At 36.6% G+C, this 17801-nt stretch overlaps 1 protein-coding gene across 1 annotated transcript in view; it reads left to right on the forward strand.

Moving 5' to 3' along the window:
* Window positions 1–17801, forward strand: part of LOC127627899 (polypeptide N-acetylgalactosaminyltransferase 9-like) — a 165415-nt gene that overhangs the window by 107327 nt on the left and 40287 nt on the right. Inside the window, exon 6 of the mRNA XM_052104509.1 lies at window positions 14452–14569. Coding sequence (XP_051960469.1) covers window positions 14452–14569 — 118 coding nt within the window. The remainder of the gene's footprint in view (window positions 1–14451; window positions 14570–17801) is intronic.

The raw sequence follows: 17801 nt of genomic DNA on the forward strand, positions 1-17801 counted from the left end.
AAAATCCAGAAATCACAATATATGATTTTTTAACTATTTATTTGTATGATACAGCTGCAAATAAGTATTTGAACACCTGTCTATCAGCTAGAATTCTGACCCTCAAAGACCTGTTAGTCTGCCTTTAAAATGTCCACCTCCACTCCATTTATTATCCTAAATTAGATGCACCTGTTTGAGGTCGTTAGCTGCATAAAGACACCTGTCCACCCCATACAATCAGTAAGAATCCAACTACTAACATGGCCAAGACCAAAGAGCTGTCCAAAGACACTAGAGACAAAATTGTACACCTCCATAAGGCTGGAAAGGGCTACGGGAAATTGCCAAGCAGCTTGGTGAAAAAAGGTCCACTGTTGGAGTAATCATTAGAAAATGGAAGAAGCTAAACATGACTGTCAATCTCCCTCGGACTGGGGCTCCATGCAAGATCTCACCTCGTGGGGTCTCAATGATCCTAAGAAAGGTGAGAAATCAGCCCAGAACTACACGGGAGGAGCTGGTCAATGACCTGAAAAGAGCTGGGACCACCGTTTCCAAGGTTACTGTTGGTAATACACTAAGACGTCATGGTTTGAAATCATGCATGGCACGGAAGGTACCCCTGCTTAAGGTACCAGCACATGTCAAGGCCCGTCTTAAGTTTGCCAATGACCATTTGGATGATCCAGAGGAGTCATGGGAGAAAGTCATGTGGTCAGATGAGACCAAAATATAACTTTTTGGTCATAATTCCACTAACCGTGTTTGGAGGAAGAAGAATGATGAGTACCATCCCAAGAACACCATCCCTACTGTGAAGCAGGGGGGTGGTAGCATCATGCTTTGGGGGTGTTTTTCTGCACATGGGACAGGGCGACTGCACTGTATTAAGGAGAGGATGACCGGGGCCATGTATTGCGTGATTTTGGGGAACAACCTCCTTCCCTCAGTTAGAGCATTGAAGATGGGTCGAGGCTAGGTCTTCCAACATGACAATGACCCGAAGCACACAGCCAGCATAACCAAGGAGTGGCTCTGTAAGAAGTATATCAAGGTTCTGGCGTGGCCTAGCCAGTCTCCAGACCTAAACCCAATAGAGAATCTTTGGAGTGAGCTCAAACTCCGTGTTTCTCAGCGACAGCCCAGAAACCTGACTGATCTAGAGAAGATCTGTGTGGAGGAGTGGGCCAAAATCCCTCCTGCAGTGTGTGCAAACCTGGTGAAAAACTACAGGAAACGTTTGACCTCTGTAATTGCAAACAAAGGCTACTGTACCAAATATTAACATTGATTTTCTCAGGTGTTCAAATACTTATTTGCAGCTGTATCATACAAATAAATAGTTAAAAAATTATACATTGTGATTTCTGGATTTTTTTTTTAGATTATGTCTCTCACAGTGGACATGCACCTACGATGACAATTTCAGACCCCTCCATGATTTCTAAGTGGGAGAACTTGCAAAATAGCAGGGTGTTCAAATACTTATTTTCCTCACTGTATATATATATATATTGTTTTCCAGTAAGAATATCTGAACATCCTTAAAAGAAGATACATTTCATATTACGAAGCAACATTGCATAATATATTAAGACTTGGTTCAGAGAATATATCTTGAGTTGAAGGAATATTCTGGGTTCAATACAAGTAAAGATAAATTGACAGCATTGGTGGCATAATGTTGATTACCACAAGAAATCGTTTAGACTCGTCTGTCCTTTTATTGAAAAAATAAATAAAAAATTGAAGTAAAATTGAGGCACTTACAATGAAAGTGAATGGGGCCAATTTTTGGAGGGTTTTAGGGCAGAAATATGATGCTCATAATTTTATACAAACACATACATTAATTCTTCTGTTAAAAGTCATGTATTATTTGACATGTAAAGTTGTTTAAATCATAATTTTGACAGTAATTTGGGGGTTTTATGGTTGGTTGACATTACATTGTCATGGCAACGAAGTTGTAAAAATGTCTGTAACTTTACACAGAAAAAATTAATAGCAATTTTATCACACTAAAATCATGTTAACAAGCATACTGTTTGCCTTGTAGCTATACATCTAAAACTTTGCTAATTTTAACATTTACAGATTGGCCGCATTCACTTCCATTGTACGGTACCTCAATGTAACTCAGATGTTTGTATTTTTTAAACATCTTGGCAAAAATTTTGTAAAAATTTAAAATGACTTTTTGTGGGAATCAATTTTATGCCACAAATGCTGTTGACTGAGCTTAACTTGTATTGAACCTGGAATATTCCTTTAAGTTTAGTTCTCTTTTATAGTGGATTGTTTTCTTGTTTTAAGCATAAATCTAAAGAAAATAATGTTGTAAGAAAATAGTTTTGTGGGGATAAATTAAGTACATTTATCTTGTTTTACGGATGTTTTGATATTTTTGTACTGCAAACAAGATTTATTTTAAGGGATAGAAATTTCAGCTCATCATCATACAATGAAAGTGAATTGTGACTACGATTTTCAGTCCCTATCATTCTGCCTTTGTTCCATGAAAGAAAGTCATAGGGGGTTTGGAACAACACAAGGGTGAGTAAATGATATTAGAAAAAGTAAATTACATTTTTAGTGAATGTGAACTCTCCCTTTAAAATAAATATTTTTGCAGTGTACCTGAAGGTTTTGTTGGTATTGTTTCATAAAGTGCAGGATAATGCTTCTCATATCATAAGGCTTTATGCTGACCGACTTCGAGAGATGAGCTTTATTATAGCTCTGCCTTAAACCCTGAAGAGTCATGGATATAACCTGCCAGAGGAGAGTGGACTTTCATTTGGTTTCATTTTGAACGAAATCTGGTCAAGGTCACTATTGTGTGAGAGTATCAGGACAGCCGACATCCCATTCATTATTCATGTCCCTGACTGATAGATATTTAGAAAGAGAAGCTAGGCCTGCGGCCCAATTTTCTGGAGTTGATCTCCACAATGCCTCATTTTAGTTACTGAATTTTCTTTGTTTTATTACAGTAATATTGAACACTGTAAGAGCTTTGGAGTGCAGGGCAAATAAATTATACACTTACCACAAAAATGTTTGGGATTAACTAACTAAAAGTAACTAAGGCAACGAACACATTCATTTTGGATACATTTAAAAATTGTGTTTTCTTTTTTGAAATTCTTAATGTCCACACTGTCATTTTCCAAACGTTGATTGTCCATACTGAAATGTTTGAAAACTCTTAAATCCCCTCACTGCACATGCAAAAAATCGCCCTTCCATGTCAAGTTATTTTTATTTGTATGGCACCTTTCACAACACACACTGTTTCAAAGCAGCTTTACAGAAAATCATGCATTAACAGAAAATGAAACCATAATATCCATAAAGTCTTAGAGTCATTGTGTATTTGAATTAAATATGATTATGAAGTGTGTATAAAAATAAGTAATTAAATAATAATTGTATTTAGAAACCCAGTGAGCAAGCCAAAGGTGACTGTGGTAAGAAATACTCAATAAGATGTTGGTTAATGGAGAAAAATAACCTTGGGAGAAATCAGGCTCACTGTGGGGGCCAATTCCCCTCTGGCTAAACAGCATGAATATAATGCCAATATTACTTATTTATGTGCAGTGCAAATCATGGTTTAGAATTATGTAAATGTTAAGGGCCAGTGTTTAAACAAAGATTTTTAAAGAACTGTAAGATTAATGACTCATTTCTTTGAAGTTCATGATATCATGTTAACTGCAGAATTTCATACAGATGTATTGTCATTTGTTAGTTGGCTGATGAAGGCTGATGTTGGCAATTTATTGATAGTTTATGCATTCCATTTTAAGAGTGTAGTCCATCATTAGACCAAGGTGATGCAGTCCGAGATCAGTGAGGGGCTTCGCAGTTCAACTGGCCAGTCATTTTGGTGAGGAATATCCTAAATCCAAGGTACAGGCAATGGCATATGAAGTATCCTGTGTCTTATGGTTGGAGTTGGCATCAGTTAATCTACTGGGGTCCATCGTAATAGACTGTAGAGATGTTTGGCTGACACTGGCTGCATTTAAGAGACATAAGAGGCAAAATAGACGAGTCTTTAGTCTAAACTGACTTAAACTGAGTGAGTGTGTCTGCATCCCAAACAGTGTTAAGGAGACTATTCCATAGTTTAGGAGCCAAATAGGAAAAGAACTACCTCCTTTTGTGGATTTTGATATTCTAAAAATCTATTGAACGTGACAGAATATAGTGTGGTAGAATGTCACCTAAGTATTGTGTAGCTAGACCATTCAAAGCTTTGTATATAGTTAACAGAATTGTTTAATTATACATGAAATTGAACAGGTAGCCAATGTAAAGACGATAAAATGGGGCTAATATGAACATATTTCTTTGTCCTATTCAGCACTCTGGCTGCTGCATTTTTAACCAATTGAAGTTTATTTACTGAACTTGCTGGACATCATCCCAGTAATGCATTACAATAATCTAGTCTTGAGGTCATGAACACATGAATTCATTTTTCGGCATCAGCAACAGTGAGCATGTTTCGTAACTTAGCAAAATTTCTTAGGTGGACACTGGAAACATTGGAAATTTGATATTCAAATTACATATTGGTATCAAATAGAATACCTACATTCTTCACTGTTGAAGACGATGTAACAGCACATTTTTTGAGAGTCAAATTATATTTTAGGTACTTATTTTTTTGAGTTTTTTGGTCCAATTACTAGTACATCTGTTTTGTCGGAATTGAGTAAAAGGAAATTTCTGGCCATCCAATATTTGATTTCATTGATTCACTCCACTAATTTTGAGAAATTTGAAATTTCATCTGGTTTTGAAGAAATATAAAGTTGGGTATCGTCAGCATAACAGTGGACACTTTTTCCATGATTCCTGATCATATCTCCCAGAGGAAGCATATATAAGGAGAAAAGCAAAGCCCTAAAACTGATCCCTGTTACACTCCATACTTAACTTTTGTTTGATTTGAGAATTCCTTTTTTACATAGACAAAGTGGTAGTGGTCTGCTAAATAGGACCTAAACCATGCTAATGCAAATCCACAAAATGCCAACATAATTCTCTAGCCTATTCAATAGAATATAATGATCTATCATGTACTATGCACTATGATCTAAAATCTCTAGAAGAGAAATGCAGCCGTAATCAGATGATAAGAGCAAGCCATTAGTAACTCTGATAAGTGAAGTCTCTGTACTCTGGTGTGGCCTAAATCCTGACTGAAATTGCTCATATATACTATTTCTCTTTAGAAATTAACATAATTGGGAGGACACAAACTTTTCTAGTATTTTCAACATATACGTGAGATTTTAAATTGGTCTATAATTGGCCAATTCTCCGGGATCTAGTTGTGGTGTCTTAATAAGCAGTTTGCTAAAGTTTCTTGGGACATGGCCTAAGGATAGCAAGGAGTTCTGAGATTACAGGGAATACCTCTTTTAAGAGCTTTGTTGGTATTGGATCTAACATGTTGTGGTTTTTGATGTTTCGATAAGTTTTGTTAGCTCTTTGTGACCTATTACAGCGAAGGATTAAAGTTTCACGTATGGAAAATTATGAGACAATGTTTTCTTAAGTACTATGACAGATGATTGCATAATTCCAATTTTATTTCTGATTATTTCAATTTTATCAGTAAAGAAATTAATGAAATCATTACTATTGTGATGCGATGGAATATCTGGTTTAGTTTAGGATTTATTCCTAACCAATTTAGCCACAGTAATGAATAAACACATAGGATTGTTGTGGTTATTTTTTATGAGTTTGCTAAAATATGCTGACCTGGCAGTTTTTAGTGCCTGTCTGTAGCTACAGACACTATCCTTCCATGCACTGCTAAATACCTCTAATTTAGTTTTTTTTCCATTTTGGCAAAATTTTCCAAGCTGCTCTCTAGAAAGCATGAGTGTGATCATTATACCATGGTGTGGGGCTTATTTCAAAAAAGAAATTTAATCAAGGGGTAGTTTAGCAAGTGTTGACTACCCCTGGAGTTGCGAGTTGGAATACAGGGCATGCTGAATGACTCCAGCCAGGTATCCTATGCAATCAAATTGGCCAGGTTGCTAGGGGGGGGGTAGAGTCACATGGGGTAACTTCCTCGTGGTCGCACTTAGTGGTTCTCACTCTCAAAGGGGTGCGTGATCATTTGTGCCTGGTTCGCGGTGCATGCACAGTGAGCCACGTGATAAGATGTGTGGATTGACTGTCTCAGAAGCAGAGGCAACTGAGACTTGTCCTCTGCCACCTTGATAAAGGTGAGTAAATGTGCCAGCACGAGGACCTACTAAGTAGTGGGAATTGGGCATTCCAAATTGGGGAGAAAAAGGGGATAAAAAAAATATTTTATCGAAGGGGGGCGACACTATCAAGAGTGCTAGAGAACTCTGTATTATATTTTCTGTTATTTCATCAAGTTCTTATAGATCTGGAAGATTATTAACACCGAAGACACCGGTGTTAGACATAATTTAGCTCAGGTGTAAGCGCCCTTACCGCTTTTCTCTCCCGGACGGGCGCTTGACTACGCCCCCGCTGCCACACCGTGTTTCGTTAAAGCCTATTTATTTTTGTTACAAGCCGTGTTTCGTTAAAGCCTGAGTAAAGCTCATTTGTTTCAATGTACCGGTAGGCACCTGCGGCTTATAGACAGGTGCGGCTTATTTATGTTCAAAATAATATTTTATTTAAAAATCAGTGGGTGCGGCTTATATTCAGGTGCGCTCAATATTCCGGAAATTACGGTAATTTAAAATAATATATTCATCTGGTTTAAGCCAGGTTTCAATCAAAAAGAGCACATCCAAACCATGATCTGTAATAATTTAATTTTCAATTAGTCCTTTGGTTGAAAGATATCTAATATTTGGTAGCCCTATCTTTATATGATGTTTATCGTCCAACTTTTTTTTTTATCATTTTATCTACATTTTTTAGTGAAGGGTTTGTGTTTGGTAGTTTGGGGAACAGACGCTGTTGCTAAATGATATCTATGTGTTACAGTCTCTGTGTGTTGTAGTTTATGTGACATATGTGACATCTCAATGTAGCTAGCAGACATTTGGATTAGCCAGTTTGTCTGCTTCCTGACCTGGACTATGAGCCAAATTACTAGAGAGGAGAGTGGCACCTTCCCTGGAGGGATAGAGTCTGTCTCTCTTTAGCAGGTCAGGTCTACCCCAAAAACTCTTCCAATTTTCTATGAAGCCTATGCTTTCTCCGGACAACACATTCAGCCATTCAGTGACACTAATCTACTATAAACCTTGTCACCACGATGAGTAGGGAGTGGGCCAGAGCATATTACAGTGTCTGACATCGTTTTTGCAAGTTCACACATCTCTTTAACATTATCTCTAGTGATCACCATTTGGCGAAGCCGGACATCATTAGGACCAACATGAATAACAATTTTAGAAGATCTACGTTTAGCATTAGCCAACACTTGTAAATTTAATCTGATGTCAGATGCTCTGGCACCCTAAATGCATTTAACGATGGTTGCTGGAGTCTCTATTACCACGTTCCTTACAATAGAACCACATATGACCAAGGCTCTGTCAACATGATTATCAGTGTGTGCATCACTGAGTGGGGAGAATTGATTGGAAACCCTAACAGGAACCGGAGAGTGGTGTCACTTTGCTGAGTGAATATTCTACCGAGACGTCACCCAAATGCCCTTCTGTGGGGGCTCCTCAGCCTGAACCAAAGTGTGTGTGTTGCTCTCTGTTCTAACCGCATCCGAAACAGTATGAGTGGTGGTGGCATAGTGGCTAAAGCACAGGGCTGTTAATCAGAAGGTCGCAGGTTCTAACACCATTGTGTCCTTGAGCAAGGCACTTAACTCCAGGTTGTTCCGGTGGGATTGTCCCTGTAATAATTGCACTGTAAGTCGCTTTGGATAAAAGCATCTGCCAAATGCATAAATGTAAATGTAAATCTACATTTGGTTGCGGGTCTGTAACTCATTAACCTTCTTGACTTCTTGACTTACTGCAATTGTTTATTTTGTTGATTGTTCCAGAACAGCGTGGGTTTGAGATCGATGTGAATCCCTCACACAATTGTTTGTTGTTATTGTTGTTCTTGATAAGGGGTGCTTTTGAAATCAGTGCAATAATCTGTGTAACCCAGAGGAGAAAACACGTGCACATAGTAAAATGCATGCGCATTGTAAAATGCACACAGTTTTATCATGATAAAAATAGAAAGTGGATGCATGTGGAAAAATGCACACAATTGAATTGCGATAAGAGAATAATGTGGGGGAAAACCTGATGTGTGCTGAAAAATGGCAGATATTAAAAATTAAAGCTGAAAACAGATTGATAAGTGATGCTAAAAAGGCTACCAGGCTACAAACACAGACCCAAGCTTGGTGCCAGCAGCAACAGGAAGTGACGTCAACACGGTCAGTTACTGGAAAAGAACATGTACGGTCTGAAATGCACTTTTCCTAGTGTTCCGTTGCCAGACAGCAATTCCAAGTAAACTTCCCATCGCCTTTGAAGGAATGTGAAGGTTGTACAAAGTAACATTTATCTTCAACAACAATACTTTCAAAGTGAACAGCAGGCACAACAACATCGCTACAACATGGGCCAGTGTCTTTATTGATTTGGGTTGAATGGATCACATGACTGTGTGAAATGCCCACAAATATGTCATCGTTTTTAGATATCTCCATTTCCCCTGTCCACACTACAACGTGAAGATGGCTTTTTCAAATTTATCCACCTGGGAGAGTGTTGTCGAAAATTACGTTTTCACTGTCAAAAACGGCATGTCAGTGTGGACAGAAGGCCAAAACGTAGAGAAAAAGTTGCGTTAGTGTGAAAAAGATTTGTGTGGATGTGGCCTAATTTCTTAAGTAGCATGACGGTTGCTCAGCATTTTTCAAAAAATTCAACTTTTTTCAATAAGTAGCAGTTTAATTTAGACAAAACACTACATCACAATTATTATTTATTGTATTGTATGTGCTGCTGTGCGAACTGTGATAATAATTAAGGATGTTTTAACATATTAATTCAGTGCGATCGATAGTAAAACAAATTTCACAATAATCATGCCCCATGACAGTGCAAAAATTCTGGAGCAGCTTGCAAGGAGCAGACAGCGGCGCTCTAGCTGTACATAGTAGGCTCACTTTTCAAGATTAGGCTGCACAAAATTAGCCTTACACAGCAGGACTCGCTCTTGAGTTTAAATATAGCCATATAGAGCACAGAGTGCAGGGGCCTCAAGACCCATTTTTTAAAGTTTCAAACTACATTCAACTTGACACAAAGACCAAACACCAAAAGAAGTTGAGTGCACATGCACAGCGTCATATCCAGAGGTTGTCTTTGGGAATAGACGTATGAGTGCTGCCAGCATTGCTGCAGAGGTTGAAGGGGTGGGGGGATCAGCCTGTCGCTGCACACTGCATCAAATTGGTCTGCATGGCTGTCATCCCAGAAGGAAGCCTCTTCTAAAGATGATGCACAAGAAAGCCCGCAAACAGTTTGCTGAAGACAAGCAGACTAAGGACATGGATTACTGGAACCATGTCCTGTGGTCTGATGAGACCAAGATAAACTTATTTGGTTCAGATGGTGTCAAGCGTGTGGCTTCTACCAGGTTAGGAGTACAAAGACAAGTGTGTCTTGCCTACAATCAAGTATGGTGGTGGAAGTGTCATGGTCTGGGGCTGCATGAGTGCTGCCAGCACTGGGGATCTACAGTTCATTGAGGGAACCATGAATGCCAACATGTACTGTGACATACTGAAGCAGAGCATGATACCCTCCCTTCGGAGACTGGGCCGCAGGGCAGTATTCCAGCATGATAACGACCCCCAAACACACCTCCAAGATGACCACTGCCTTGCCAAAGAAGCTGAGGGTGAAGGTGATGGACTGGCCAATCATGTCTCCAGACCTAAACCCTATTGAGCATCTGTGGGGCATGCTCAAACGGAAGGTGGAGGAACACAAGGTCTCTAACATCCACCAGCTCCATGATGTCATCATGGAGGAGTGGAAGAGGAGTCCAGTGGTAACCTGTGAAGCTCTGGTGAACTCCATGCCCAAGAGGGTTAAAGCAGTGCTGGAAAATAATGGTGGCCACACAAAATATTGACACTTTGGGCCCAATTTGGACATTTTCACTTAGGAATGTACTCACTTTTGTTGCCAGCGGTTTAGACATTAATGGCGTTGAGTTATTTTGAGGGGACAGCAAATTTACACTGTTATACAAGCTGTACACTCACTACTTTACATTGTAGCAAAGTGTAATTTCTTCAGTGTTTTCACATGAAAAGATATAATCAAATATTTACAAAAATGTGAGGAGTGCACTCACTTTTGTGAGATAATGTATAAAAAAATAAAATATATATATATATATATATATATATATATATATATATATATATATATATATATATATGTGTGTGTGTGTGTGTGTGTGTGTTATGTCACAGTCTGTCTCCCTAATGTTTTCCTATGACTCTTATTTTGAAGTGTTTCCCTGGACTACATCTCCCAGAATTCACTGCCCTTATCACTGACATCTGTTCTTCATCCTCCTCACCTGTCCTCCATTTCCTCATTAGCAGCTGTGTGTATATATGCCCTCTAGTTTTGTTCCTTCCTTTGTCATTTCTTGAATTGTTATGTTATGTTGTGTTGTTAAGTTGTTACTTAGTTGGTTATGTTTTGTTATATTCCACTCCAGCATGATTCCTTGATTGATTCCTAGTCTGATACCCTGACTGACACCTTGTATGATATTTTGTGTATAGTAAAGACTTGAAAGTTACTGCTGCTTCTCCTCTCTTCCACACCTCAAACTAACATAACAATCGGAAGTCATTTCAGTGCCTCTTCTCTCAAGCTCCCTGTATATCTATCTACTGCAGCTCAGCTAGCCTGTGACTATTCAGCACTGTGGATCCCAGAACTCATAGCACACAGCAGCAGAATTTATTGAAATTATTCATGTTTACTCTTAGATGAAAGAAAGGTCAGGCAATGACTGCAGGTAAATAGGCAATCGGTGACACAGAGGCAAAAGACAGTGATAGTTTATAATATTCCATGCAAACACCTTCCAAAAAAAAAGAAGTCCAGATTCTGTACTGTGAGAATTATTTAATGCTAGAATGAAAACATAAGTAAATCAATATCACTATACAAATGAAAATCAATAATGGTATAAGTGAAAAATGTTCATTAAGACAGCAAAGACTTGTTTTTCTTTGTACTTAAAATAATAAAGCACAGAAGAAATGTTGTTCGAACAAAAATGTTGTTGTTGAATGTTGTTGAAATGTACAACTAGCATGCATTAGTTATTAAGGAAGCACATTTAGACAAAAAACAATTATTATAACCAAAAAAACATTAAAAAAAAATAAAAATGTTCAACCAACCAAAACAAAAACGACAGTCAATGACAAAACAATCTTGAGTTTCTGAAACATAGTAGATATTTTGTCTGCAGAGATTTGGCAGCCTCAGAGTAGACTTGCTTTCTTCATGACAAACCTCAGATCTGACCCAAAAGTTTTAGAACAAAAGCAAACAAAGTGTAAACTTGGTGACACAAAGGGTTCAACAGATTCTCTCAATACCCTTTGGATATTTTGTTGGTTTTGAATAAACCCAGTGCACCCCTAACAAAAAAGAAAAAATACTGACCCAGTACCCATGGAAATACTGTATTTATGTATCATGGTTTTTGCAAGGTAATTCAACGAATCCTATGGTACCATGCACAAACAACATTAATACAGAATATTGGCTCTCAGGGTAGATAGATTGATAGATAGATCTCCCCAATTTTCCACTCCCAATATGCTCTAAGTCCTCGTGGTGTTGTAGTGACTCGCCTCAATCTGGATGGTTGAGGATGAATCTTAGTTGCCTCCGAGTCTGAGACCATCGATCCACGCATCTTATCACTTGGCTGGTTGAGCACGTTACCGCGGACATTTAGCACGTGTGGAGGCCCATGATATTCTCCGTGGTATCCATGCACAACTCACCACATGCCCCACTGAGAGCGAGAACCACATTATAGCGACCACGAGGAGGTTACCGCATGTGACTCTACCCTCCCTAGCAAACAGGCCAATTTGGTTGCTTAGGAAGCCTGACTGGAGTCACTCAGAATGCCCTGGATTCGAAATTGCGACTCCAGGGGTGGTGGTCAGCGTCAATACTCACTGAGTCAATACTCCCACGATTACAGTTATGTTTTAGAGATTACATGATTATATATTAACAAGGCAATGGAAGTAAATTGTTAATATTATATTGATCATTTTGATATCAATGCCATCATAATCTGCAATAGTTAAAAAAAAAAATCAACCTTTTATGTTACAACAGTAAGATTTCTTACTACCTCACCAATGGTGTGCTCTCACATTAACATGCTTTAAAAGCTCTATTAATGTTCGTAATGCTGCTATTGTTTTATGCACTTAACTTGATGTCTCATTGTTTTGAATTATAATCTTTTGCCATGCACTTTCATTGTTGTTAGATTTAATATATATTTCATTCATTTAATGTTTAATGCACTTTTTAAAAATGTCATAAGGACCTCTTTGTGAGTCTCTTGGAATACATTTTCTTCTTGTTTGTACTTAAAATAAAATGATTATTTTAATCAAATGCATGTGACATAAAATAAAATAGAATTTTTTAAATTAATTCATGAAAGTAATCCAAAATAAATAAGATTAGATTACCCAGAAAATTTTATCTATGAAATTACAGGCTCTATTTTCATGAGGGTGCAAAGTGCAGCGCACATGCTAAAACATGCTTTTCCAATTTTTGTGACAGTGCTAATTCAAAGTGTAGTTTTGGTGCCAGCTCAAATCGCAAATGGGGATGGGTGGGAGTGTTTGCACTACTTGGGGTGGATGCGTGCAAAAGAACGTAAATGAAGTGGCGCAAATCGCAATTTGCTATTTTCCTTAGACATATATGTAATTGCTCTAAGACGTTTCAGTACCACCTCTTAACTCAGTGCAAAGTCCAAATTCATTTCCTGCATTTGCAGTTTGGAGATTTCACTAGCAGGTGGTAATAAAGTTAATGTCCAAATTCTGAAATTACATCAAATTATGTCCCTTTAAAGCGCTGTTGAAACTGTTTGTTGAAACAAAAAATATGTGATTTGTGTTAAACTTTCTAGAGGTCTTGGTTTATTATTTCAATTATCTTTATTATTTGTATTGTTATGTTTATATGTATTATTATTATTGTATATTTACAGTTGTATTTATGATTTAATTTGACTAGTAATTTTCCACCTGTCGTTGAAGAGTCACTGCAAAAGGGGCCAGTGGAAGAAGTTGGAGAGAGTAAAATGTTTGAATTTAGTATGATTTTTTTATATATTTGTTTTTTATATTTTTGTTTCGTTTGAAGAGTAATTGAAATGTTGAAATATTTTTGGTTTACACTATAGAAAACTGGCAATTTACACTACCAACTTCTTATTAATGTGCTGTCTTTGTTTAAATCATTGGTGCTTGAGGGAATGGAATATATAATAGGACACAGATCCTGGAATAATCCACCTCCAGATTAAACTGCAGTTGGTCTAGCCTTTTGTGTGTTGCGCACATGATTTCACCAAACCAACTTAAGCCTAAACTTAGTGCATGCTTGCAAAAAAATACCAAAACTTAATTTCCATGGTCATTGACTTTACGCTTATGTATATATTATAAATATGTATATATATTGTAAATATAATATATAGTAAATATTATAATTTAGACAATTCAAATACATTACGTACATACATTTTATTGTGGCAACGGACATTTAGGCAATACAAAAAAGTGTTTTTACAAGTCAAAATATATATATATATATTTTTTCATATCATTGAACATACCCATATTATTGGCCTTCATTCAACTGCTCTATTTTTAATTGTTGGTCTATTTAAACCATTCATTTACTGTGATTAATTATATGAAAATATATATATATATATATATATATATATATATATATATATATATATATATATATATAAGATAGATACTATGTTTAATACACACACACACACACACACACACACACACACACACACAGTATGTATATATAGGTAAGTAGTGCTGGTTATTAGTAGTAGTGCATAGAAATTAAAATAATTAAATCTAATTATTGAGTTCATTTAATGAGAACATGCCTTGTTTATTTTTAACTAGATTTTTTCTACAATAGCTGTTTGACCGAAATGACGGTTCCTCTAATTTAAATCACCCATTTAAGCCATTTCATATCAAATACATAAAATAAGCTGTAACACCTACTCCTGATGAATAGATGAAACATAAATCCAGCTTGTGAGCCAAATTAAAATATTATTCAGATAACAAGAGAATATGAATGCACTTTTCATGTTTTTCTTTTTTGTTGTTGTTGTTGTTTTCTGTCACAGAACACCTGCAATGATTGGTTGTTCCTTTGTGGTGGATCGTGAGTATTTTGGAGAAATTGGACTTCTTGACCCGGGCATGGAGGTTTACGGAGGAGAGAACATTGAACTTGGTATGAGGGTAAGTAAGATCATGATCAAGTCATATCTGTGTGCTAATGTCATTATTTGCTGTGGATAATGTATGTAAAATGCTCATCAAGCAATTTCCAGTTCCAAAGATAACACAATGAGGTGTGTGCCTTATTTATTTTTTTATTTGTTTGCTCAGCTGAGACATTCCCAGTCCAATGTGTTCATATAATTGGAATTCATTGAGCATGGAACTGTTGCTGCATATTAGAGCTTCTCAGAAATTACAATTCTACATTGTGGCCACCCTCCATGTATAATCTCAGGTGACAATATAATTAACTCTAACTACAAACCTTCAGCATTTGACAGACGTTTAATTACATTGCTCCATGCTTTCATGCCCAAGGCATCGTGCTAGAGACTATTGGGGGGTAAGCATTCAGATTCATCACTCCATCAAGGACTAAATGTGTTGCCTGGAGGAAATGGGAGAACTCTGTGCCAAATCACACAAGCTCAAATACTTTACATGCAGTATGGTACAAAGAAAGTGGATTCCTTTTGTGGCAACCCTGAGAGAAATTTCATGGCCCACATGTTCTTCGAGCCAGTGGAGAACTGAACTTGTTTAAATTCAGAAACTGTTCTTTCCGTGTGGTTAGGAATATCCATGGAGGATTTGCCTAATTTGGATAAAATCCATTCATTAATTTTAAAATCCCATTCTAGTGTTGGTTGACAGAAAAGTCTTACCAGCCAGATGATAGATTGAACTATTGGGATCAATAATATTGTTTAACATGTCTAATTGGAGAAAGACTCAATTGTGTAAGAATAGCATGTGCCATCAATCTTCTAATACAAACTATGCTGAAAAATATAATTGTACATTATTTCTCAGTTGCATGTAAATTAGAGTTTCTTTGAATATTACACTTCCCTTATTTGTAATGTACAGTTGCCTATCCCAAAATAACATAAAAGTAACATATGTAGCTGAATCATCAGAGGCATAGGCTATGTTCAGAACCGTCTACTGCATACTGAAACATGCATACTTAAAAAAAACATTATGTGAAACAGTCCAAATTATTCAAAGATAAACATTTTAAACAGTAGTATACTGCATGGTTACATGACCTCTTATATGCACGTTTAATTAAAATAGGAAATAAAAACAACTATACATTTTCATGTTATTGAATAAACTAAAGCCAAAATGTCTATATAAGTAATTTTTATGTGTATAGTGCTTTTCACAATACACATCAATTTAACCATTAAATGCATGGGAATTGCACCAAACACCCATACATATTTGGGTCTTTATATACCCAGTACTTATATCTATCACAAATGGATCTACAAATTGCCCAGATAGTGTCAATTTTTGAAAACATTTTGAAGACAATTTGAAAATAATATAATAAAATATATTTTGATATATTTTTATGTTTTATTCTTCACATATCAAAGAGAAAATGCAACAAATCAGGACAAACCTAGAAAATGACTCATTACTATAACATTGGAATTTCTTGAGATGCAACTGGCGGTCAAAAACATTAAAACAAACACAAGTATTTTCTCAGGCATTTATTGAGTCTAAATAGAACCACAACTTACATATCTTCAGTAGTAGAGCTAAATGACAATAGTCATATCATACAGTTCATGTGTTACATTTGCTATAGTTTACTTCAATGTTGTTTCTTCATCAAATAACAATAACAAATGTTAATCAAGTCAATCACTGAAACAACAGTGCCACCTTGAGTAAGAAATAACATGTATAATATGTATGTGTACACGCATATGGAATACTGAGATGAAAATCACCATTGTTGTTAATTTAATTTTGCACAGAAAATCACAATGTGATATAGTATTAATTGGTATGGATATACTGTAGTACTCATTAACTGTGTAGTATACAAAGAAATAGATATCCTGTGAAAGTAAACTTATATAGCTATGAAATAGTCAAAATATAATATATGGAATTGCAAAAAAAAGTTAGTTAATATATATTATATATATATGTGTGTGTGTGTGTGTGAGTGTGTGAGTGTATGCGTGCGTGTGTGTGTGTGTGTGTGTGTGTGTGTGTGTGTGTGTGTTTGAGCGGGTTTGGTTGGTTTACAAGGAATTTGTTTTAGGTTACAAACAGGTAATTACAAGGGCATCATGTTATAAATGTGGTTTATGAGGACATTTCTAGTGTCCCCATAATTTAAATAGCTTAAAAAACATATTAAATGATGTTTTATTGAAAATGTAAAAATGCAGAGAGTTTTCTGTGAGGGTTAGGTTTAGGGGTAGGGTTAGGTTTAGGGTATATAATCTATAGTTTGTACAGTATAAAATCATTATGTCTATGAAAAGTCCTCATAATGATAGGTAGACCAACGCGTGTGTGTGTGTGTGTGTGTGTGTGTGTGTGTGTGTGTGTGTGTGTGTGTGTGTGTGTGTGTGTGTGTGTGTGTGTTACATTATTTATAAGAGAGAGATTGAGGAATACTAAAGAGGTGTGGGCACAACTCCAAAAATGGATGTGGTACAGGGAGTGGAATGAGATCCTAGGTCACTAAAGACCAGATGTATGCGTTTAATGCTTAAAGCAGCTTTACAGGTGTTGACCTGATAACTTATAAAACTCCTAAATCACATTAAAAAAAAATCTCAAAATAAATAGATGAACCTTGTCTCATTGGTCTTTGTACTAATAGTGCTCTTCTTACCTATGTATACTCGGTTGTTAGAATTTCTGTTTTGTTCGTATAGTATTAAATTACATACTGTATATTAAAGCATTTAAAGCATGTGATCAAAGCTCATGAGAATATCTGACAAGCCTGAGCCCAGTGGAGTTTCCATTCTGGATTCCATTTGTTCCTGCATTGCTTACTGCACAAAAAGCTGAATTGCCAATCTTGCAAATGCATCAAATTCTCAGCTTTGAAATAAATCAAATGTTTATTGATGCTGAACACAGTGAAGGCACATGTGCTGCATCACAGCCTCCAGTTAGTCCTCCAAAGCTGATGCAGCTCATTCTAGAGGGATGGCTTTGACTGACAGCTACATATTTAATAAATAACCTTATGAAACACCTAACAGACATCCTGCCTTAGTGCACACTGAGGGGAGCCTTAAAGCTGAGGAGTCCAAACTGACAGGTTACAGACACTTTTCTAAAAAAATTATTTATATTGCTGTAAATGGGAGACCACGGAAAATACTATTTTTGCGTACCCATTTGCTCCAACAGCAAAAGA

This window comes from Xyrauchen texanus, chromosome 3 (genome assembly GCF_025860055.1).
Source record: "Xyrauchen texanus isolate HMW12.3.18 chromosome 3, RBS_HiC_50CHRs, whole genome shotgun sequence".
In the NCBI taxonomy this organism is placed as follows: Eukaryota; Metazoa; Chordata; class Actinopteri; order Cypriniformes; family Catostomidae; genus Xyrauchen; species Xyrauchen texanus.